At 39.8% G+C, this 26490-nt stretch overlaps 1 protein-coding gene across 1 annotated transcript in view; it reads right to left on the bottom strand.

Moving 5' to 3' along the window:
* Positions 1 to 406: 406 nt before the first annotated feature.
* Positions 407 to 26490, bottom strand: part of chm (CHM Rab escort protein) — a 107159-nt gene continuing 81075 nt past the window's right edge. The window contains exons 10-15 of the mRNA XM_067996899.1: positions 21546 to 21650; positions 20629 to 20689; positions 15791 to 15887; positions 13326 to 13427; positions 6079 to 6248; positions 407 to 1546 (exon numbers count right to left, since the gene is read on the bottom strand). Coding sequence (XP_067853000.1) covers positions 1241 to 1546; positions 6079 to 6248; positions 13326 to 13427; positions 15791 to 15887; positions 20629 to 20689; positions 21546 to 21650 — 841 coding nt within the window. The 3' untranslated portion in view covers positions 407 to 1240. The remainder of the gene's footprint in view (positions 1547 to 6078; positions 6249 to 13325; positions 13428 to 15790; positions 15888 to 20628; positions 20690 to 21545; positions 21651 to 26490) is intronic.

Below are 26490 nucleotides of genomic sequence, written 5' to 3'. Positions count from 1 at the left end.
AGACTAACAAAAAGGAAAGGGAATGGGGCAAAAATGAAAAATTGCATAATATTCACTTTGAATGTTCTTTGCATTTCACATCACCTTTAAATAGGCAATGTAAAAATGGTCAGTCACGAACACTAATGAATGCCTATTTACAGAATAATCAGTTGCAAGGAAAGAACCATATTCTTCATCAATTCAAACAAACACAACACTTACTTAATTTATTTATTTTAGTTGCTTGAACTGCTCTATAGTCCAATTATGAAAGTAGCCAAAATTGAAATTAGTCTTCGAATTTTTATAAGTTCAGCGGTGGGAATTAAGCACAGCATGTTTTCATTTTTAAAAAATCTGTTGCAGGAATAACATCTGAACCACACAAAATTCCCATTCAGAGCACATAAATATAAAACTGGCATGATTTTTGCAACATTTTAATCACTTTTGTTTACATAAGCATTAAACGAGCTGTATTTTCACAGGTTATTGCACAGTATATGTTTTTGATATTGGACACATTACTCATGGAAAATAGTACCTTGATCTGCAAAACATCTGCTGTTCCATCACATATCATTACAGACCTATTTGATTTTCCACTGAGAAAATTGTTTGCACCTGCCACTGCTTTCTGAAGTATATTCATAACATAACATTAGCACTTAATATTTTTTCCAGTAAACAATATTTCACAATGTTGAATGGTTTGTACATTTCTTGTCAAAAGAAATATTTTCCATTTATCATGAATGAGTTGAGCCCAATTCCTTGGGCAACAGTATCACTGTGGTAAAAGTGTTCCAGCAAGGCAAGCTGTAGCTTTGATTTGATATGCTTTTTGTTTTATAACATCCACACATTTTTAGCTAAACTTATTTCAGCCTTTGATCCCCCATCCTTGTCCAAAGATAGACAACGATTTGCTTAGTGTGAACAGACCTCAACATTAGTCTCTTTTTTTTGGGGGGGGGGGGGGGGGGGATGTTGGAGAAGAGAGAAAATAGTAATGCAAGTTTTATTTTCTTAAGAGCAGGTGGATGAAAATAGATCCATGTCAGGAGTGCTTCATACAATATAGCAATGTTTAGATAATTTACTGAAAGGTTGCCTGCTGAATTAGGATGCTCAATTATGTTTGAGTATCGCTGTGTGTAAAGGCTACCCCTCTAATTCCCCTGCATAATACAGTAATAGTTTTTTTCAGTTTGTTTAGATATAATTTGGGTAAACTATCCATTTGATTTTTAATATATTATTCTGCATCCTTTGGCATTTCTGTCCCATTAGTGCTACACGTCAGAGTTTGAGAGTCAGGGTGGGTCATTTCTGATTCGCTGTCCATTTCATTAGCTTCTACCACTCTATCATTACCACCTTCTGCAGGATCAGATTCTGTGGTTGTATTTTCTTTTACTGCAGCTGCTTCTGGCTCTGTAGGAGTTCCAAAACCAGCATTTTCTGGTTGCGTACCATCACCATCATAGATAATATCTTCAGGGTTTGGGGCAGCGGGACAGAACTCTTCCCCGGGATAGAGCTGATGAAAGATAGCTTCCGCCTAGTAAAAAGAGACAGCAAGAAGGCGCTGTGAACATCGATCTGAACACTGAACAAAACCATTAATCCTGGAGAATACAATTTACAAGAGCAGATTAGCTCAGTGTATAAATACAAAATCCAGTGTGGTAGAAAGAACTTGCATTTATATAATGTCTTTCACAACCTCAGGATGTCCCAAAGTGCTTCACAGCCAATTAAGTACTTTTGAAGTCCCCTGCTCTTCTTAGAATAGTGCCATGGGATATTTTGTGTCCACCTGAGTAGGCAGACTTGGTTTAATGTCTCATCTGAAAGACGGCACCTCCGACAGTGCAGCACTCCTTCAGTACTACACTGAAATGTCAACCCAGATTACGTGCTCCAGTCTCTGGACTGCAGTTTGATCCTATCACCTTCGGACTCAGAGGCGAGAGTGTTCCCATTGAGTCAAGGGTGAGAACCAGAATGACTGGAAAGGTCTCTCGTTCAGTCACTGATCTACGCTCATCTCAGCCAGGATGTTAGCAGAGGTTCTCTACTTATCCTCAGCACCTGTGTGATAGTGATGAACCAGAGCAGGGCAGTGGGAGAGAACAGCCAAAGTTCCCTGCTCCTGATTGCAATTTAGTGACTCCTGCTGAAAACTCTTGGCTATGATGTCCCTTCACAATAAAAATAGCCTGCTGACACTCACTAGCTAGGCTCACACAAAGAATTCCCACTTGGACAAGGTACTGGAGGGATGTCAGCTCTCGTGGAACCATAAACCAGCATTCAAGAGAGGAGGCGAGCAAGGTGGGGGAGGGGCCAAGAGATACACATTAAACGTATCACACACACAACTAAAAATATTCCAAACTTTGCTACACCATAGTTGAAGGAATCTTATGCAAAGATAATATTAATATGCTGGCCCCAAGCTTTATTTATTGAGCCCATATATCAATTACATAAGAAATAGGAACAGGTGTAGACCACACGGCCCCTCGATCCTGATGTGGCATTCAATAAGATCATGGCCGATCTTCTACCTCAACTCCACTTTCCTGCCCTATCCCTTGATTCCCTTAAGTGTCCAAAAATCTAACGATCTCAATCTTGAATATACTCAACAGTTGAGCATCCACAGCCCTCCGGGGTAGAGAATTCCAAAGATTCACAACCCTCAGTGAAGAAATTTTTCCTCATCTCAGTCCAAAATGTCTGATCCCGTATCATGAGACTATGACCCCTAGTTCTAGACTCTGCAGAGGTAAAGGAAAATAAATAATTCACAACTCAAGTGTTTGGCATCAGTGAGAAGGCTCCTCAAAGTGTCTTCATAGAGCAAACAGTGAATTCTTTGAGGATGTGTGCTGTGTTTTCATAGCAGCACAGATGATGAGTGTGCACTTGTAAGGTATGTAGATGATCTTGACAATAACTTGCATTTATATAGCATCTTCAATGTAGATAAATGCTTCAGAGGCACAAGAAAAAATGGATGCTGAACCAAAGAGGGAGAGATTAGGAGAGGTGATTAAAACCAAAGCCGTAGAAGAGAGTTTTAAGGTGGGTCTTAAAGGAGGAGAGGTTAGATGCAGAGGTAAAGGGATTTGTTGAGGGAATTCAAGAGCCAAGGAAACTGAGGGCTCGGCCGCAAATGGTGGGCAAAAGGAAGGGGGGATACATAGGAGGCTCAATTCAGAAGAATGGAAAAAATGTGGGGGTGGGAGTAGAGGACATTCCAGAGATAGAGAGGTACGAAGCAACGGAGAGATCTAAACACAAGAATGAGATTTTCAAATCTGAAACGTTGGAGGACTGGGAGCCAATGTAGGTCAGCAATGATAGGGATGATGGGTGCGTGATGGAATTTGGGCAGCAAAGTTTTTGATAAGCTGAAGTTTACAGAGGGTGGAGTTCAGGACAGCACTGGAATAATTACCTTTGGAGCTGACAAAGGTACAAATGAAGTTTTCAATGGCAGATGGGTAAGGTAGGGGCAGAGACAGGCAATGTTATGGAGATGGAAGTAGGCAGTCTTGGTGATGGGACAAGGATATGCAGTCGGAAACTCAGCTCACGTGCAAACAGGATACTGAAGTTTCTAATGGTTTCATTCTGCACGAGTCAACGGCCAAGAATGGGATGGAGTCAATGAGAGTATGTGACGTTCGTGGCTAAGGCTGAAAACGATAATTTCAGTCTTCTCAATGTTCAGCTTAAGAATAGATGTTAGACAAGCAGTCTGATAGAAAGGCAGTGGAGGGGTCGACAGAGGGTGGAGAGGTAGAGCTAGAGCTAGGTGATAATCAGGATACAGGTTGAAGTTGACCCAATATCTACAGATGAGGAAGAGGAGTGGCTAAGGAAGGATCCTTGGGTGTACTCCCGATGTGATAGTGCAGGGGTGGGAAGAAAAGCCATTGGTAGAGATGCTTTGGCTGTGATCGGGTAAATAAGAATGGAACCAAGTGAGGGCAATCCCACCAAACTGGACAATGGAGGAGAGGTGTAGGACGAGGATCTTGTGGTTCAACTGTCACTGACCCAGCTACTTAAATGCCAGCATTGAGCAGCAGTGGAGGCAACTAACATTTTTCTTACAGGCAATCATTAACTGTTCACATGTAGTCATTTCCACGCCCACCAATCCTATGGCATGCCTAAATAGCAAGGGTTGTTATTTCAGAAACCTACAAATGGTATGTGACCCACACAAGGCAATTTTGCACCTCAGTTCATGGCTCCTAGAGGACATGCATGATGTTTTCATCTCAGGTAATCAAGGCGGCTTTGAAGGATAAGGAAGAACGGAGGGCTGGCTCCTCAGAGATCTGGGCTCTGCAATGCTATCATGTCTAATGATACCTTTGCAAAACCGCATTATACTAGTGGACAACAGATACAACCAACACACGGAGGAAAATACCATGCCCTCACTGAGCAGGCATTTGGGGTACTAGGGCTAAGCACCTGGACCATGCGCAGCTGCAAGTTGGAACAGGATGGCGACGGTGCAAAGCAACCAAGGGCAGCAGACAAGCCACTACAGCCAGAACACGCAAGAGCTTGTTGCCCATTTCTTCCACTGAGCACCACAATACTTTCTATTGGACATGTTAATCATAGAACTGCTAGTTTCTACACCCTTACATTTCATAAAATTGCATACATTTTATGTTAATTTTCGATAACTAATTTTCTGCAGAACAAAGATTGCAAAATGTGTTCAAAGTGAATACATTTTATTTAGCGTTTCAGTGCGTATGTTTTTGCAGTTTCAGTTTCCCCTTTGGCGCTATAAATTTCTGACAATTGATTGTTGACATACTAGTACAAGGAATGCTGCTGCAGAGTGGTTACACAGCCAACTGTGGGAGATACGGAAGGCCAATTTGTATCTACTAATAACCCCAATGCAATAAAATTTCACAGTCCCACCAATATTTTTACAGCCATTTTACATCAGACCTTGCACCCTGGACCCAACCTGCTTCCGTCTCTATTTGTTTTATCATCCTTTGGCACTACGTCCAAGTCCCAACACTATCCAAGGTCCAGTCAATTTTTTCAATCCCTGTAGTTCTTGATCTGGTATTTTTTAACCCCCCCAAACCCATTAGGGTTCCTTTTCTTTTCAAATAAAAATTTCCCCATCTGCTCTTTGACCTCCAATTTTCCCTTTGTAAATTTCCCACTTGCTCTTTTGTAATCAGCCTATTCTGCTTTATTTTTTGCTAACTGCTATCCCACTCTTCAACCCTGAATTGTAACGTTTAATTAAAAAACACCCATTGTTTAACAACCAATTGTGCCTTTTTTAAAAAAAAGTTCCCAGCCGACACAAACTCTCATTCTCTCTCTCGTTTTCAATACCCAACCAAGTCTTTAAGCACCATGGTCAATGGTATGGGAGACTTACAGTAACTAAATAAGAATTAGTCTTAAATAAATAATTTGATGACATGGCCACTTAATATAGACAGATAGCATAGTGCAAGTTATTAGAATTTTATTCCTGAATATGAAAAAAAAATTCTGCTATTCACAGGAGGCTGGATTCAATTCCCCAGTAGGGTTTAAACAATTTTAAGTGTTACTTTGGCTCTTGCCCAAGTTAAAAGGTTGTGGGTTCAAGCCCTGCTCCAGCATTTGAGCACACAATCTATGCTTCCACTTCAATGCAGTACTGATGGAGTGCTGCATTGTTAGAGGTGCTGTCCATCAGACAAAATGTTAATCCAAGACAGGCAGGACTGTTCAGGTGGGACACAAGAGATCCCACAACACTATTCGAAAAGCAGCATGGGAGTTCACCCAGGGTCCTGCAAAACATTTATCCCTCAACTAACAGCACCAAAAAAGATTAACTAGTCATTTATTTCATTTGCTACTTGTGGGACTTTAAGATATGCAAATTGTCTGCCATATTTGCCTTGCGAACAGTGACAACACTTCAGGCAGGTAAGTCAATGACTCTGAAGCCCTTTGGCATATCCTGAAGGCAGGAAAGGCACAATTGTAAGCACAACTTCTTTATTTTAGATATTTTTAATCTCACTGTACCTGCTTAACAGACTGCTCATATCCAAGAGCAGCATCAGGTCCACAACAGACATATACATTACTGGGAAGGCCAACATATGTGCTTCTGTCAACTGCTGACGTGTCTCTCACATTGAAATATAAAGCCCAAAGCACTCTAGGTTTCTCCTCGACTTCACCTTCATTACAATCTGAAAGAAAGAGGATAAGCAATCATGTCTGCAGTCAAACAGACCTTATATACAGGTACAATGTATATTAGAAGGGCCTGACATCATGTATAGGTAACTTAATAAATCTAAACTATTACATTTGCCAAATATATTTAAAAAGAAAATGTAAAATCCCCAAGACACAGTCAAATGCTGCACCATAGGCAGAAGGGAAGTACATAGTGACTTATGTTCCTTTGCCAGAAGTTGCAATGAAGCGGATGCATCCTAGACAAAACTTTATAACTGTCAATGTTTTCATCAAGTTTCATAAAGTTCTTAAATATTCACAGGAAATAATAGAAATTTAAATTGGTTCTATGAAATGAAAAAGAGATTTCAAAATTACAAATAAATAATATTTAATTTAGGTTTTAAAATATATGCATTCATCTCACTGGAATAAGTCGGACGCATTGATGGTAATTGCCAGGGCTCGCCAACCAGCAGGAAACTTGCTCCAATCTCCATGGAGGGGGCAGGGGAGAGGGATTTAAGGAAGCAGTTTATAGTAGAGAATAGAAGCCAGGGTTATCTCTGCTCTCCAGGGTGATCCTAGAGTAATGGGTGCAAGATGAGGCCCTGTAGAGCTTGATGTGATCCAGTCAGGTCTGGAAATGAATGGCTAAGCCAGCTGTGTGCTATAAATACTCAATTTGTGCTCTTGAACTTGAAGATGAGGGCTGTACCAGGCAACAGCCCGGTTGGGAGACAGCCAAAATTTTGCTGGGGACAAGGGCAAAAGTAAAATGTGTTATTGTGATAAATGGAGGGCAAAAAGCTATACAGTTGCGAGTGTGAAAATGCAATTCCAAGTCACTTGAGATAAACACAGAAGGAAGTGGAGTTGGAAAGGCGTGCGGGTATGTGGGATACAAGGAAGTGATCAGAGATAGCCTTGTCAAGATGATCAAGACAATGGGAGTAAAGAGGCCAAAGGAGATAGCAAGTTCAAGGGGATGGCCATGAATATGGGTGGGAGTGTTTATATGGAGGGAGAGCCCAAGGAGCAGTGGTGCGTGGGATGAGCAGAATGGAAATGTTACCCCCAGCAGGCGAGCTAGGTAGGAAGGTGCAGTGAGGGTTGCTGCTCAAAGAATCTGTGCTGGGTGCCTCAATGGGCTCTTCAGGCAATGCTGAGAGGTGCACATAGACTAGCCATGTGCTTATTCATGCCTGGGATGATAACAGGGATGTAGGAAGACACGGGAGTGGTGATGGGTAGAGATTGGAGGGGGGCAAAAATGGGAGGAGAGATAAATAAAAGGAGGCATGACCAGATTACAAGAAGAGGAGCAGAGAAGAGCTTTAAAAGTCCCACGGAGGTGATATCAACTTTGGCAGCAGCGCAAGATGAATGGTAGCGAATCGGCCACCTGTTATACACCCTGCCTGATTTTCCTTTCCGTCAAAGTCAAATAATGAAGGAAAATGACATTTCCCATTCTTGTTTGAGAACAAGTATACACTGTGGAGACCTTGAGTGATCTGTTTGCAGATTAAGATTATGGGAACACAGGTGGCGATACAACAGTGAAAATGTCAGCTACCACCTTGCACGCACTGTTTTTCCAATATAAGTTTTACATTAATTAGGAAAAAACAAGCAAATGTTTATATTTTCACGCTCATTTTCTATTCTAAAAACAAAATCACTGAAACCCTGTGTATAATACACTGACTTAAAAAAGAGTAAATGGCACAAATATCAAACATCAGAATTGAGCAACACTATCGACGAAGGTTTGAACAGATAGAGAAAAGTACGATTAAGAAAATATCAAATGTCTAATCCACACAAAGAGGCTGTAACCACTTGAGTGTGTATATAAATTAGCTCTTAAATGTTACTACCTCACTATTGTTGACCCACTGCTAATACTGCATTTTTTATGTTTGTACTCTATGTACTGTCTAAAACTTGGATGTGAAATTTCTGTTCACACATGTGCAAGAGAATACAATTTGGGGGCACCATTACATTTACTTAATTTCATGTACATACCAGCTCGACTTCAAAATTAATATTTAGTACGCATGTGCCTATACTGCTTTTTTCCCCCCTTCCTTTTGGGCAGCTATGGCAAAATCTTAATACTAGAGTTTGCTGTTCAGAATTCATGGCTTTTCTTTTCTTCTGTGTAGTTTTATTACAGAAGTGAGTCCTCTCTTCCAGGTGCCTTTGTCTTTTTGACCTGCTATGGCCTAGTGCTCACCTGATCTGGTGATTCGTCCTCAATGGCTCTAATAGAATCTGCTCTGACATTTTAATTAAAATACTGCCACTGCCACACACACTGCAATCACAGGCAGATGATAAAAAGGGCAATGTACCAGGTGAAAACTCGTGCATGCAGCATTTTGGAGCAGAACTGCACCTGATGTTCCTTGTTATTATCTCTGGCATGTGAACAAAAGAATTTCAATTATGCTTTAAGTAATGTCCATGTAATGTTGCAAACATTAGAAGGCTTAGCATAGCTAACTATTTTTTTGTGCAGATTTTGAATTGCACTCTTGTTAATTGCTTTAACCTTTCCAGCATAGGTAAACCAAAAATGCCATCCAAACTAAATTTTCAATTGCTTCTTGTGTTTTTCTCCTACAGCTGAAAAATTTGCTTTTCCATAAGGGACTCTGCAGTGGTTTCCAGCTGAATCTCCACAGATTCAGTAAAACAACCGTTCTGCACTATCAAACCGGAATTATGAAATCTGATCATTGCTTTTTGGATGTGGGAGGGGGAACACAAATTCCTAAGAGAGAAAATGTACCATCCCAAATTATATTAATGAGTATGCAGTCTATATCCTTCACTCAAAACAAGTTCTTAACTACAAACATTGAAGTGATGCTTGGAATTTAAAATACTGAAAGTTCAGAGTTTATGCTTCAGCTTTGAAGACCCTCGACTGGAATTTAGCTTGGAAATAGGAACTGAAAAAAAGTTCACCCTCAACTGGCTTTGTCAGGATGACAAAATAATTATTCCTGGCAATTTCAATGTAGCTAGAATTAACATGAGTCAACAGCAAAAAGAAAATAAACCTCAAGTTCAGCATTCTCAGCTCAATGAAACCATTGTCAAGGTAATGAGAAATAAAAGTAATAGAGAGGCACGTATTTTGTAAAGCACATTTCTGGGACACTTGTTAATGCTGTGCTATTGATAGTGACTATGTCAAGTAATAGATGTACACAACACATAATTAAACATTATGCAAAATTACCACCAGATGTAAAGTGGTAATAGGGTAAAGATGGCTTAGAGGATAAGAGGTCAAAACTCTTAAATCAGTTCTTGGACATCAACCGCTTTGATAACCTTTAAAATGAGGAGCTTGGCTATTTTTTTATTTACTTGTGAAAGACCATCAATCACAATGCTAGCTCTGACCGAGTTTTACTTGTGTAGTTAATTAAAGATAGTTGCTTTGCTGCAGTTTATCAGAAAAATAAAAATAGTACAAAATATTAAGATGTTTCAGCCGATGAAACATTGGTGAAATATTGGTGAAATCCTGGAAGCAAAGTGTGTGGGGCTTAAGAGTTTATACTTATAATCTATAATACATGCAAGACACTACAGAAGTGCAAGATTTTAAAAATGCATACCCTAGTATGGGACATGACATGAAATCGTATCAGGTCATCAATACAACAGTTAGCCAATCTGTTCATACACGATCATGCTTACACTGCCACCAACTTACTCTATCTCCCCCCAGTCAGTCCCTATTCACTGCTAAAATAAAAACTATGAATGCTGAAAATATGAAATATACAGAAATTGCTGAAAGTGGATGACAGATCTGCCAACATCTGAAAAGAGAAAAGATGGGTATGTTTCCAACTGAAGCAAAGGGTCTCCCACCTGACAGTTCCTTTTTTCAGTTGCTGACCCATCTATTTTCAACATTTCATTTTTATTCCTGCTTTTGTTTAGCTTTGAAAACAAATTCTATAATGATATGCATATCTGAATTTCTTAATGTGTTATTGCATCTCATTCCTGAATTTCAGTGCACCATGTCCATTGAGTGCAGTGAAATGGAATACTTTTCATTTTTGGTCAATAGATGCTCACTAGTTAGGCATACCACAGTCAGATGCAAAATTCCTTCCACTCTTCTCCAACATGCCGAATGCCAAGCTTAGTACAGTACCAGTTTTCAATTTCTCAAGTACCTTTTTGTTTATACAGATCTAATAGAGACACCACTTTCACTAAATATCTATGATTTGAATTATAGCAATAATCATAATTCAGTGAGTTTATATCAAAATGGTATTTATAAAACAAATTACTGAAAGACAGGTAAGACATCAAGGGAAAAAAATGACTGAACACTGCTGCAATAGCACGTCATTTTTTTGCAAATGTGTTCTCATTAAAATGCAACCAGAACAACAATTATGACCCCAGGTGTTGTACATAATGTCTAGCTTTGGAGTGTGAAGTGATTGCTTCATTATGTGCATGAGTTATTGATGTGTTAGCGTGTGTGATTACTGTAATGTCATGACAAAAGCAAGCAACAGTTCACATTGAGGTAGTCAGGTTCCTGCATAGTGTTATCAGGTTTACTCTTCATATCCATTTCAAGATCGTTAGTTATAAGCTTCTAAATTGGTTCCAACCCCATGAGTGTATCACATTAACTGGTAACTACTTTATGTAATATTACTTCTCATGCAATTATGTCTCATAATAATGAGACATTACTCAATAATATTTGCTTCTGATTAAAGGCCTCTGGAGACCAAATCAGAGTTACAGTAGACCAGTATTTCAACAGTAAAATAGAAATGTCATTAATTCATAAAATAAGATTAACAAAACATTGCAGAGATGCACTGCCCAGTATGGAATTGAGCCACAAAAACTAAAAAAGATTGTAGGTTTGATCCCTGGTCTGTTCTGAGTTAGCTGATATCAGCTGCAGTGACAGGAGGGGAAAAGTCAATCAGGTTTCCGACTCCCAGCCACTAGCCAGAGATTCCTTCTCAAAAATGAGGGGACAAGATCCATCTCAGCTACAGTCAAATAACCTACTTACCATCACGGTCCAGATCAGGAACGTCTAAGTTTCTGGACTTTGCGGACTACTTAAGCACATGCGTGGACTCTCAAGAGTCACCTATCAAGTTTAAAATCCATGTTCTCATTAATTTACATACATCTCAAGCTGCAGATATCAACAGATCTAGGGATGGGAATTTTCTTGGAGGTTCTCATGAATGGTTGCCATAACTTCAATGAAATCCCCATTTACACTCGTAAACAGGGTTTCTGCCGATCTTCTGGCTGCAGAGAACCTCTGGCGAAATTCCCAGTTTTGGTGTTCTGGTGATTTAGAATTTGTCCACCAATGAGGCAACAGCACTAAGAAGTCCTGTCTAATCGCCGAAATTCAAACCAGTCAAATTCAGTAAGAAATAAACAAAAATAGAAGTGAGTTACCTAGGCTTCCAGGAAAAGGTAGAAGGGGGAAGAGGCGAAGCGGGGAGAAGGCAGCAGTGGGATGGGAGGAGAGAAAACAGTAGTGGGGGAGGGGGGGGGGTAAGAGAAGGAAAGAAGATTATGGAGGGGATGGGGGAAGGTGAGGCTAGGAAGGAAACGAGGAGGAGGAGGAGAAGGAGGCAACTTCCATGGTGCTTCAGGGATTCTTCATACTCACTGGCTATTTGGATTCACTGCGTTCCTCTTCTCGTTTGAACTATTTGCTCAACCCCTGCATTCTTCCCTCCCTTCACTGTCAATTACCTCATCCTTAACCTCCATTCTACTCCCAAGGGTGGATGGCGAGAGGCCCCCGCTCCCTTTTTCCATCTCCCCGATCCATTTTCTTTGGAGGCATTGTTTGAAATTTGGTTAAAATTTGGCAATGATTTTCAAATTCAACTTGGCGTTTTTTTTAAAAAAGAAATTAAATTATGGAAATGGACACACACTTGGTCTCTCAAATGTGTGCCATTAATTAGAATTGCATGCTTCACAACTAAACTTTAAAGAGTGTTTAAATTAGGGTGAGAAAATACATAGTCTCGCTCAGCTTAATATGCTTCCTGAAGTTTACAGAACACTAAAGATACAGGTGTATCGGTATACTTTTATCCCCTTTCTCACACAACCACAAACACTCAACATTAACTGCGTGGTTCTTGATCTAGCTTCGCTCTGATTCTAGTGGGCCCCTCTCTAGCCTGCCAAGCCTTTCAGCAATGGTGCTGCACAGGCCCATTGTCAACCACCTCTGGTTTGTGCCAATTCAGTGTTTTGTGCTACACAAACACAAGTCTATGGTAGTGTCGTGATTATAGTTGAAAGTTCAAATCCCAATCACCATGGCAAGTTGTGAATCTGAATTCCATAAATCTGGTTATTTGTGGGCTGGCACCAGAAAAGCTGCCAGATTTTCATCAAACCCCAACTAGTTAATTAACGTCATTCAGGAAAGGGAACCAGTCACCCTTACTTGTTGCGGCCTACATGAAGCTCCAATTCCACACGACACGCTTGACTTGTAATGCCATGACAAGCCTCTCAGTTGTAAAACAATCATTTTGTCCACACAGATGGGCAATGAATGCAGCCTTGCCAACATCACCCATAATAGGGAAATACTGTACAGATAAGTCCAATGTGGAATCCCTCATCAAGTTTGTGACAATCCAATAAAATATTCTGAAGATGTGTCAGCCAGATTGATAGCTCCCAATATACTCACTTTGTAAAGGAAACCAAAAGCTGTTGAAGAGGAATCATTTGTGTTTGGTGAAAGATTTCCTGAAGAATTCTGACATTTTAGAATCTGCAGGAAGAGATGCCATGGACTTGATTTTACATGTACTAACTAGGAATGGTAGAAATTCCAGCCCAGTGCCCTTTTCAGTGGAACAGAATATAAGACAAGAGGTAATCAATTCTGAAGTTTGGTTAAAATTTGGCAATGATTTTAAATTAAGACAAGTCAGTGCTGGCAGATGGAAAGCACCAGAACATACTTTTCCACCCTGTCATGGTGTGCAGTGATTAAAGTCTTCAATTCTTACCAACTTCTTCATTTTCACTGTACTGGGCAAACAGTGTAGATACCACAGGTTCCAAGTCATCTTTGGCAGTTCCACTTGATGGACAAGTTAGGTGGACCAGATCTATTTAAAAAATAAGTCAAAATGGATCATACTGTAACTAATCATTTTAAAGAAACACATTACTTAAGATGGAACAAAATAAAAATGCTGGACAAGCAGTCTGAGTGCTACCCTAAGGAACTTTCCATAATGAAAAATCACGTAATATTTTGTGATGCAGTTTTTCCTCATACAACATACAGATAATGTAATAAATTTAAGGATTTTACTTCCTTTAAATTTTAGAAAAAATGCCATATTTTTTGCCATTTTGCCAATTTGTACAGGTTTAATCATTTTGCACTTTGCAATAAGTGGAATCAGTGGTTTCCACATCTACCACCATATAATGCTTGACATAGGTCTTGACTATCCAAAGCAAAGGAAGCTTGCACATCAAAGTCAGACATCTGATTTATGGTGAAGCTCTTGGTATAGGCAACTTTATTAGTGACTATGAGAGATTTATGCACAGGATTTCTAGAGATGCAACTTCATAAACATTATTTATTGGTGAAAATGAACATTGTAAATTTAGAAACATAAATGGTTGACATCTCAATCAAAACCAAGAGAAGTTTTGTGTCTAGGTAATTGGTTACCATAGTGATATGATGAGCATCAACTACTATTTAAGCCACGTGCTTTTTTTTTTAAAACAAAACTAATCACAGGTGGATGTGTTTCTTAATTCTTTGGTACTTTACCTTGTTAACAGTAGTGTTTTATTTTGCTTTTTGCATTTCAATTGTCAAGAGGTTGCAATAAAGGTGTTATATTGTTAATGCAGATACTGATTTCCTCAACATATTTGAAGTTGGTAAGCAAATACACTAACATTTCGTATCCCAAAATTATACAAACTACTTGCCCAAGAAGCTTTGTGTGTTGTTAAAGTGCACATGGGAGCTGTTACAATGTTCTTGTCTTGAATAAAAACTGCACACCTGTTTAAAGGCATGCTCCCCTGTGAGTTCCCACAACACTGTGAAGTACTAAGCCATACAGATCAGAAAGGTCCCAGACTCCATCCCTGGTGAGCCAAAGCACTGTAGACCATAACAATTAGTTTTGTGTCACCAAGCTACAAAAAGGGCAGGGAGGGGAAGGAGAGAGTGTTTGGGGGGTGGGGGGAGAAAATTTGGCAGTGCTCACACTCAATTGCTATTCAGATGACACCTGTTGGAAAGCATACATGCACAGATGTCGGGTGAGAGGAGGATTGGATTTGGTTGTGATGACTCCCTGGTCAAAAAGACTGACGCACACTGTCTAGTTCACTCACAGAAATAGCCATTTGAGTAAGGTATAGGAGAGCTTCTGGCACCTGTAGAACTATACCCCTTCTGGACAGGAGTATGGGAAATAAAATGAGGGGAAAAGTAATGCTGAAAAAAATCCAAAACTAGTATACTTTACAACTGTTAAGGTACAAGTTGCAAGGACTTTTGCAGGCTAGTATTGTGCCCAAACAAAACTCCGAAAAAAAAAATTATAGCATCAGTGGACTGCCCAAGTTGAGTTTACCAACAGTTTTGGACTCTGTGGGAAGTCTTGCGTTTGCTACTTACCACTAGGCTCAGCAGATGTTGCTGTCTGACTGAGTAACAAAGCAACAAAAGACATTTGTTTGGTTGAAAATAACAATGATATAATAGTTCAGAATAAAGAACTGTATATGAGCAGAAACATGGTTCATTCTTCAGTTTCTATTCACTTAACAGGCACATTCACATATCAAATGTTCCTTGAAGTGGAAGAAACAGTTTTGCCAGGTCACAGTACAAAACATGCCCATCAACATTGACAGCACACTGCCTTGGGTGTTTTTGTGGGTGTGGGGGTGATGAGGAGAATCTAATTTTCTTTATTGCAAAATACCTAATACCACATAAAAACTTTACACAATTGAACAATAAATCAAAAATAACCACTATATTTTATGGTATTTCATACTGTCTTTACGTTCTGCCCTCTGCAGCAGTCTGCCACATCAGTTTCTATTATCCAACACGTTTTAGTCACTCAGGTATGACTGAATTAGTAACAGCAGCTGAAGCCATTTGTCATGTAATGCTCTCCTAGCAGGAAGAGCAATGATTTCAGTTCATGATTCGATCATTTGAGTCACATTTTCAGGGCAAGTGAAAGACTTCAGTTCCAGTCAGCTGGCAACTCTGATTACATGCGTGTCATCTTCAGAACACATGATCAGAGGCTTGAAGAATAAATGAATTAATCTTCAACAGTCAATGACCAGGGTAAATCATTCAGTTAAAAAATCAATTTAAATATGAAAATAATGCAGCAAACAGGATTAGATATTGATTTCAAAACAAAATAGTTGTTTGTTCGGGTAGTAAATGTAAAATATCTCAACTTACAGCTGCCCTGTGGACAGGTCATTGAAGAGGGACAGAGCTCAATGATTCGTACAGACGGTCGACTTTTTTCCACTGCAGGCACAGTTAAAATAGAAATCTGTGAAGTCAGTGCATATAGTTAGGGATTATTGAGAGTACAAACTAAACAAAGGTCACACAGTCTATATGTCAACCTTATTCTTAATTGCTGTTTGTGGGTTCTTGCTGTGCATAACTGACCTGCTGTATTTGTCTGCTTAAGACTCACTGCACTTCAAAGTGTATCTGAAGCTCTTTGGGATGATTGAGACATATGATATCAGTGCAAGTCTTCTTTAGTGACAAAAATAGTTCCTTAACATGGTCTCCATTATACTGAGTTCAGAAATATTATTACTATGGAAAAAAATCAAATCCTAATTGTAAACCAAACAGCAAGATACCAGAACCACACTTGCTGGAATAAGTCCACAGAACTGACCTTGAATCATGAATGCATTTCTTCAAAAAAAAATGGCATATCTAGTTAACTGCAATTGCTGTCACATTTTAGACTAAGGGGAGATTCATCATTAATATTCTTATTCCCATTGCTTGAGTTTTTCATTCTTCCTTTTATACCTATTCATCTCCACAAAGAAATGTAGCTGGGTCAGATTTTGGGATTTTTGATCATGTTTTTTTCTCCACAGGAAGGATTGTGAGATTGTGTTATAAAATAAAATGAATGAGAGCGCCAAGTTGCGGATAGAGATGAGGACCTCAGGGGCCCAGCTAAGAAAAGAAAACTGCTTGTCTCATACAATTAGTTATACCAGACATTGGAAGACCTAAGGATTGCTGTATCTTGGCTGAAAGTATGGATAAGTCTGTTCCAGCCTGTATGGTGTCATCTCCCAGGGCATCAGCACTCTGCAGTCTACCTTGAAAAGTGTGGCCACCTCCAGGGGCGCTGCAGCCAGGCCCTCACAACAAGAATCAATCTTCGTAGCAGTTGCAGCTTTGGTGGAAGCACAAACGGCTGCTGCCGAGACTCTGGACTCCACCTTGGAGAGACAGGCTTCAGACGACGATTGGTGGACTACAAGGTTTTTAAGGAGTCATTCCTCTTCTGAAGTCTGCTCTCCCACAGATCAGTGGAAGTGATGGCCCCATGGCTGTGATTGCACTTGAGCTGATCAGGCATGGTGGGGTTCCACAGGAGTGTCATCAAGTGTGTAGGGGTATCGCTTGTCCCTTAGCAGCCATCCTTTGATATCCCTGGATGGGTGGAAAAGTGGGGGATGGATGAGTGTCTCATGATGAAGGAGACGTGTCAGCTGCTAGCAAAACTGGCACAACTTGCATATCCTTCTGCTGTGATCACACCAATTGTGTATTGATGGAGTGAAAGTCCTTCCTGTTCACAAAAGCTTGTGGCTCGTCTTCTGATGCCTTAATAAATACATGATTGAAGTCTATTATGCCCTGAACACAATGGACGCCAGCCATTGCTATGAATCCCAGGGTGCTCTCATTCCAGCTGTTGGCATCCTTGGGGAAGGTAATGTATCAGTTAGCTCTGGCAAAGAGGGCACTGGTGATCTGCTTGATGCAGCTGTGCAGTGCAGACCGAGAGATGCGGGTGATGTCCCACGGAAGCAGCCAGAGGTGAAAAAGTTAAGGGCAGTGGTGATTTTGACAGCCACTGGCAATGCATAGTCCCTGGTCCAGCAGGCAGGAGGGTCCTGCTGACACAGTCTGTCTGGTGGAGTGTAGTCTCCTACTGCAATGCTGCTCAGAAATATCAAGGAAAACTAACTCTTGGACTATATGTCCTGTGGGCTGAGTAAGGCCTTCTATAAGCAAGACCCCTCACCTGCTGTATTTTAACAGGCCCACCTGCTGCTCATCCCGGTTGTTGAGGCTGCTGCTGGTCCTTTTCCTCGAACTGTTTCTCCAAAGCAAAGAAGCAAAAATGAAATTCATGACAAATAATGAGTTCTTAATCAGGGTAGAAAAAAAAAATCAAACAAGCAATCTTCAAGCTCAGAAATCCCTTGGAAATCCACTAAGCATAAAAGCACACAGACCTGAGTGCCTGCAGCTGAGTGCCCTTTTAAATAGTGCTTCCAGTCATGTCAGTTTGTGAAGCTAGCCCCATGAGAATTTACTCAGCGGGTGAGCCATTGTGCACAACTTCCAGTGGATGTAGTATATTTGGATATTCAAAAGGCATTCAATAAGGTGCCACATAAAAGGTTGTCACAAAATTTAAGGACTCATTGGTTGGGGGTAATATATTAGCATGGATAGAGGATTGGTTAACGGACAGAAAGGAGAGTAGGGATAAACGGGTCATTTTCAGGTTGGCAGGCTATAACTAGTGGAGTGCCGCAAGGATCGGTGCTTGGACCTCAGCAATTTACAATCAATATTAATGACTTAGATGAAGGGACCGAGTGTAACGTATCCAAGTTTGCTGACGATACAAAGCTAGGTGGGAAAGTAAGCTGTGAGGAGGACACAAAGTCTGCAGATTAAGTGAGTGGGCAAGAAGGTGACAGATGGAGTATAATGTGGGAAATGTGAGGTTATTCACTTTGGTAGGAAGCATAGAAAAACAGAATTTTTTTAAATGGTCAGAAACTATTAAATGTTGGTGTTCAGAGAGACTTGGGTGTCCTTGTACAAAAAACACAAAAAGTTAGTATGCAGGTACAGCGGGCAATTAGGAAAGCAAATGGCATGTTGGCCTTTATTGCAAGGGGGTTGGAGTACTAGAGTAAGGAAGTCTTACTACAGTTGTACATTGCTTTGGTGAGACCTCACCTGGAGTACTGCATACAGTTTTGGTCTCCTTATCTAAGGAAGGATATACTTGCCTTGGAGGCGGTACTACGAAGGTTCACTAGATTAATTCCTAGGATAAGAGGGTTGTCCTATGAGGAGAGATTGAGTAGAATGCGCCTATTCTCTCTGGAGTTTAGAAGAATGAGAGGCGATCTCACTGAAACATTAGATTATTAGGGGGCTTGACAGGGTAGATGCTGAGAGATCGTTTCCCCTGGCTAGAGAACCGAGAACTAGGGGGCACAGTCGCAGGATAAGGAGTCGGCCATTCAAGACTGAGATGAGGAGGAATTTCTTCACGCAAAGGGCTGTGAATCTTTGGAATTCTCTACCCCAAAGAGCTGTGGATACTGAATCACTGAATATATTCAAGGCTGAGATGGATAGATTTTTGGACTCTAGGGGAATCAAGGGATATGGGGATCGGGCGGGAAAGTGGAGTTGAGGTCGAAGATCAGCTACGATCTGATTGAATGGCAGAGTATGCTCGAGGGGCCTATTCCTGCTTCTATTTCTTATGTTCCAATCCGCCCAGTTAAAATAGCGTTGGGGTCCTCATGACATCAAAGGACCCTGATTTGAATTATTGAGGCACTGGTCTGTTTCTGGCGAGTGTATTTGTCATCAGAGTCAGCTCCCAAGTTAAAATGGCAGTCAGGGAGATTCTGGCGAGAACGGGGCAGCAAGTCAATTTTTGCTATTTTAACAGCCTGCCCCAATCTCACTAAATTGACTAGATTAAAATCGAAGCGTTTGTCTGCCTTCAAGAAGATGGTAGAAGCACATATGGGGCGCATGTGAAAGACACAATATCTGGTTCAGATTACAGGCGGTTTCTATTGTTACATCCCTGGGTTATGCAATCACACAGTTCAATATTGGGTAGCATGGGCACACCCCGAACGCAAGATGCTTAGACCACTTATGGAAATGATCAGCACGGCTGCACTTGATAGAATATCTAAGACAGATCATAAACTTGTAAGTTTCCTATTCAGTAATACTGCCAACATTGCTCTCTGCTAAACTGTCAAGAAAGGCACTCATTTGCTAAATACTGTATAATAACTTTATAATCTCAGCTGTGAGAGAAGGAAGACGGGATGCTTTTTTTAAAAAAAAACTCCAAAAATTATTTCATGTTGTCTCTCCCAGGACAGTGTGGCCAGCTGGATGTTAGTCAGCAGTAAAAGATTTATTTTTGGTTATACTGTGCACTTAATATTGTAAAGCACATTTTCATTGAGGGAATCGTATTCACCATCACAAGATGGGTGAGGAAGGCCATTCAAAGCAACTTGGCTCACCCGTTCAGAAAGATCCCACAGTCACGGCATCCAAAACTTTCTTGAATGATTCCAGGATTCCAACTCAAGTACATGCTTGGTTGTAATTCACTGTGTTTTATCAATTACAAGTTTTTAAATGACTTTGCTCATGAAATAGAATTGAGACAAACATTAGGCCTGCGCTCGTGCATTCCACCATGAAATATTTAAACTGACCACCTGAAAAAACACCTTTTTAAAAAAAACACATTGCCAAATAAGTTCAATGCTAGCATGGGTCCCACTATGTCTGGATATTGTCTCAACATCAGGACTTTTTGTCTGCCTGTTCCTGTACAGATCAATGGTACTGGCTCCATATGAACCTTTTGAGTTCATCGTCTGATCAGATCTTTTTTAGCAGGTACACCTGACACGACTGATCTCTACTTATGCATAATATGTCCTCTCCATTGGGAGATCTTTTTAATAAATATTCAAGTAGGCTTTGTTTTGTTTTGTAAAAAAAAAGTGCGCACGTGTAGGAAGAGAAAGTGTTACAAAGCACTTTCGCTTTGTGTTAATAATGCTTCCTTTAAACAGTTGTAACAGGATTACAACTACCAATTTAAGAAATTCTGTCCAATTATCAATAACTGTGTAATAAAATTTTTTGAAAAGTCCACTCACTAATTTTTAAAAAAAATAAATTATACACAAACTGTTGTGATAAACAAAGCTTCAGTAAACTGCCACTACCTGCTCAGAATCGGACTTCAAGACAGAAGAATTTGTGATGAGCACCCCTCTGGAAATGTACCTAAAAAGTGAAAAAAACTAATTATACAACAACAGCATGGAACATAGAACCAAGGTGTAAAATAAACGACAATAATAGTTTCTTAATGGTATTCCACAACTTATGGTACCATATAGTACTGCAAGACGTCAATGTTCAACCTTTTGTAAGTTTAAAAAAAACTTAAGCATTTCCACAGTAGAAAAAAAGACAGGGTAACAAACAATGATGTTTTTCAAAGGTCCAATAATTATTTATACCTATTACACTTTTTTTGGCAGATAGTGCAAAAACTTAGATTCAATACTTTTCTTACCATAGAATACAGAGCTCACCCAGTGCAAAACATAATTGGACTATCAACAACTGCACAGATATAGTACCAACTACAAAGAATAGGATAGCTGAGAGAGTGTTAAAGGTGCATCATGCTCAAGGGGTTTGGACAACTATAAACTTTAGGCGTTGTAGTTTAACGTCATGTGATCCTGAGTACATTACAACCTTGTAACATACATCTTAGGCCAAAGTTATTTTTAATGTACACTTTTTGCTCATCCATTTATTAATTCATTGTAGTTTTTCATGTTTGGATTTTACTCCTGTACCTTTCACCACCATAGTTATAGCTAGCAAGTTTTGTCATGCATTTCCACATCACAAATAGGAATAAAGGTAGTGGGGGTTCCTGTGTGTGTAAAGTTGAAGAAAGTTTATTTTACTAAAATGTCATGGGTTTTTAATTAGAATTTAGTCAAAACGTTCCTTTAATTTTAGAGAGGAAAGTATATCTTTGACATTCAGCAGGGTTATATTGTAGGCATCTGAAAGAATGTTATGCAACTACATATCTTACTGTAGAAAACACATTATTTACCTGTATTGTACATTTTTAGTATGTTTCTCAGGTAGATAGCTATCATCCACAATAAAGTGCTCACAGCTTATGCGATGGCCATTACTGTCAACCACAGCTTTACACCTGCAAAATAACATGGGATGCAGCTAAGATAAGTTGGTCGATACTACATAGACAAGAAATACAACACAAAAGAATTCCCTGTGAAAGTAAATAAATATTAAAGAATATGATCAAATAATGAGAAACAAGAATTAAATGCTTAACCTGAATTTTTTGAAAATCTGAATTTTAGTGAAAAATTGCATTAAAATGGATGGTCTGGATAACTCCAAATATTGCATAGGTGCCTATTGACATTGAGATGATTCAAATTGATGTTGATGAATTTGTGCTCTCAAATTCTAGCCAACTGAAATTTATTTGTTGCCATTTTAAGGGAGAACAAAATGGGGTCACTGTGATGAAATGTGCAGATTACAAAGAATCAGACCACATCAGAACACCAAGTTCATTCCAGGGAGTTTAGAGAAGAACTGAATTAATTAAATGGTGATCACGCAGACGGAGTGTAAAATTGCACTTTCATTTTTTTAAAAAAGAATTCAGAGCCAATTCTGAAGTTTTCTACAAACCCATTTCTCAAAGTACAAGTTAAAGAAAAGCAGTAACAAAAGCATCAATGACCAAGGTTTTCAACTTGGAGAGAACAGCCTGTGTGGTTCACACGGAATGTCCCTCGTAGTTTTCCGCTGTAAGAAAATCCCATCAATATTAATGATTGCATGCCCCATCATGACATGAACTCTTGGTATTCTTTGAGTGACAATTCATGCTTCAACCTCGGATGGAGCAAGAAAATGTTGCTGTTTATGAACAAAGATACCACACCAAAAACTGGAAGAAACTGCCATAAAACAAACAGGGAGCATGTTCACACATAAAACTACGGCAATGTTTTGAAACAATCACTATTCCAGGAATAGAGGGGTTAATGGCTTGGATGTGTTTCATTCTTAAGAATTGCAGGAATGCAATTTAATTTTTTTTAAAATAAATGCACATTGCAATTTGTACATTAAAGTTAAAAACAGAACGGAACTAAATCCTGTTTTATGCAATAGGTCAAATGCAGAATAAAGCTGAATTCACCCAATTTCATAAGATAAGACTGTGGCTTCAAGAGCAGGTCAGAGGCTGGGTATTCTGCGGCGAGTGACTCACCTCTTGACTCCCCAAAGCCTTTCCACTATCTACAAGGCACAAGTCAGGAGGGTGATGGAATACTCTCCACTTGCCTGGATGAGTGCAGCTCCAACACTCTAAGCTCGACACCATTCAGAACAAATCAGCCCGCTTGATTGGCACCCCATCCACCACCCTAAACATTCACTCCCTTCACCACCGGCGCACTGTGGCTGCAGTGTGTACCATTCTCCACAGGATGCACTGCAGCAACTCGCCAAGGCTTCTTCGACAGCACCTCCCAAACCCGCGACCTCAACCACCAAGACAAGAGTAGCAGGCACATGGGAACAACACCACCTGCACGTTCCCCTCCAAGTCACACACCATCCCGACTTGGAAATATATCACCGTTCCTTCATTGTCGCTGGGTCAAAATCCTGGAACTCCCTTCCTAACAGCCCTGTGGGAGAACCGTCACCACACAGACTGCAGCAGTTCAAGAAGGCGGCTCACCACCACCTTCTCAAGGATAATTAGGGATGGGCAATAAATGCTGGTCTCGCCAGCGACGCCCACATCCCATGAACGAATAAAAAAAATAGCTATGTCACTAGTATGTACAACTCAATTTTTTTTAAAACCAGATTGCGCAGATTCTTAAGTTTATTTGTAGTCAGTTTTTACGGATTCTCACCTGAAATGATAGCTTTGCCACATCGCATTTCATGAATTTTGCAAGTCTGACAGGATTTTGTTCTATGTACCTCTTCCAATTGTATAAGGAAATGTGTCTGCCATGGTTTATTTCACTTTCTCACATTTGCTCTTCAGTACACCAAAAATTGTATACAACTTAAATGTGGAAATTAACCTTAAAAAACTAAAAGGTTACATAATCTTCAAGAGAAACTGAATGAATGGAAAAGTTTAGCTGACTTCCCCCCACCAGAGATGTTGCCATTTCCCCCACTTCATATTTTCACTTGTGTTTAGTCTTATAAAAGATAAAGTATTCTTGGGAAGTTTAAAACAAACAAAATCTCAATAAAACCTTATGCAGGGAACAAAATTAGAGCTTAGTTATTTATAACTGACAGGAGACAAACTGGTTTATACTGTCTATGAGCAGTTTGTTGAAAATACTAGTAATTATGTGTACAATTCAAGTTCAGAATCATCAGCATTAGGCATATATAGGATTTCATCTCTACAGATATTTTTTTAAAGAATTTTCAATGTACATACTTTGAAAATGCACAAGAAAATCTGTCCAGAAGGACTAGAGACCTGAAAGCCTTCATCCTATAACTTTGTTAATAAAATAAGATCAGATGGCAGGAGAAATATATTTTTATATTTAAAAAGTTACATAGAGTCCACAGCACAGAAATAGGCCCTTCATCTACCCCTATCAGCAGACCCTTCTTTTCCTTTCTCCCTCGTGTTTATCTAGATTCCCTTTAAATGCATCAATGCTATTTGCCTCATCTACTCCTTGTGGTAGCCCATTCCACATTCTTACCACTTTTTGGGGAAAGATGTTTCTCCTGAATTCCCTATTGGATTTATTATTTTTAAAAATTCATTCATGGGATGTGGGCGCCGCTGGCTATGCCAGCATTTATTGCCCTTGAGAAGGCGGTGGTGAGCCGCTTTCTTGAACCGCTGCAGTCCGTGAGGTGAAGGTTCTCCCACAGTGCTGTTAGGTAGGGAGTTCCAGGATTTTGACCCAGTGACGATGAAGGAACAGCGATATATTTCCAAGTCGGGATGGTGTGTGACTTGGACGGGAACGTGCAGGTGGTGTTGTTCCCATGTGCCTGCTGCCCTTGTCCTTCTAGGTGGTAGAGGTCGCGGGATTGGGAGGTGCTATCGAAGGAGCCTTGGTGAGTTGCAGCAGTGCATCCTGTAGATGGTACACACTGCAGCCACGTTGCGCCGGTGAAGGGAGTGAATGTTTAGGTGTGGTGTATTGGATTTATTAGTGACTCTCTTATATTTATGACCTCTAGTTTTGGGAATTCCCACAAGTGGGAACATTTTCTCTACGTCGACCCTATCAAACCCTTTGGACCTCTATTATTATAAACATTAAAGACCTCTATCAGGTCACACCTCAGCCTTCTCTTTTCTAGAGAAAAGAGCCCAGTCTGTTCAGCCTTTCCTGATAAGTGTATCCTCTCAGTTCTGGTATGATCCTTGTGAATCTTTTTTGTACCTTCTCCAATGCCTCTATATCCTTTTTATAATATGGAGACCAGAACTGTTCACAATACTCCAAGTGTGGTCTAACCAAGGTTCTATACAAATTTAATAAAACTTCTCTGCTTTTCAATTCTCTCCATCCAGAAATGAACCCCAGTGCTTGGTTTGCTTTTTTTAAATAAAACTTGCATTGCTACTTTTAGTGATTTGCGTATCTGTACCCCTAGATCCCTTTACTCCTCTACCCCATTTAGACCATTATCCAACCAGTATGCTTCCTACCAAAATGCACCAACTCACACTTATCTATATTGAAATTCATTTGCCTTTTACACACCCATTCTGCAAGTTATTACTGTCTTCTTGTATTTTGACGCATTCTTCCTTTGTATTAGCTAGACCTCCCAATTTGATGGTGTCCTCAAATTTTGAAATTGTATTTCCAATTCTCAAGTCCAAATCATTAATGTAAATTGTGAACAGTGGTCCCAGCACCGATTCCTGTGGACCACCACTTACCACCGTTTGCCAGTTTGAGTAGCTACCTTTAACTCCTACTTTGTTTTCTGTTTTGTAACCAGCTTGTTATCCATTCTGCTACCTGTCCCCTGACTCCATATGCCAACCTTAGTCATGAGTCTACTAAGTGGTAGCTTATCAAAGGCCTTTTGAAAATCCGAATATATTGCATCTACTACATTACCCTTGTCTATTCTTTGTTACTTCTTCAAAGAATTCAATAAGGTTGGTCAAGCATGACTTCCCATTCTGAAATCTGTGCTGACTACTTTTTATTATATTTTCAATTTCTAGATGTTTTTCTATTACATCTTTGAGTTAAGATTCCCATTATCTTTCCTACCACCGACGTTAAGCTATGTACAATGCAAAAGATGTTCATTCCTAAATTTGCAGGATGATCAGTGTTAACTCCTGTTTGAAAAATTAAATTCCCTAGTGTAGTAATGCTCTCAAGTCTGTGGTATTATATACACAGTGTATGAATTAGATAAAGGATCCAACTTATGACCTTCTCACAATGTACTGTATATAGACATACAGACCTGTTAGTGGAAGCAATCCTTCTCGTATGCCAGAAGCAATACATTTTCTTCACATGGCTAATTATCCACACCAATGAATGCAAGTGGCCATACCTGCAGGGAAATTATTCCCCCACAAAAAAAATCTTGTAGAATGCTTGTAAAAAGTGTGTCATATGCACAAGCAATAATAGATTTACACAAATGTTAACAAGCAAACCATTTAAAAAAAAAAGACCTTCAAAGTTGTACAACAGACCATCAGCCCAACCCCAAATTCATTTGCCACATGCTTATTTAATGCTTGCCCCCCCGCACATATCCAAACATTAATCTATTCTTCTACAAAAGAGAATAAGAATAAACCTGTAGCAAACTTTTTTTAAAAAATACCAAGCTTGTCCCCAAAAAGGTAAATATATTGATATTCCTGAGCTACATTATGAACAGATCATAAAGCAGGGAAAAGAAATGGCCATTCAGATCCATCCAGGATGCTCCATCATCCAGATTTTCAGAACCAAATG

Source organism: Heptranchias perlo, chromosome 15 (genome assembly GCF_035084215.1).
Source record: "Heptranchias perlo isolate sHepPer1 chromosome 15, sHepPer1.hap1, whole genome shotgun sequence".
NCBI lineage: Eukaryota > Metazoa > Chordata > Chondrichthyes > Hexanchiformes > Hexanchidae > Heptranchias > Heptranchias perlo.
This window is presented reverse-complemented; position numbering and strand designations above follow the sequence as displayed.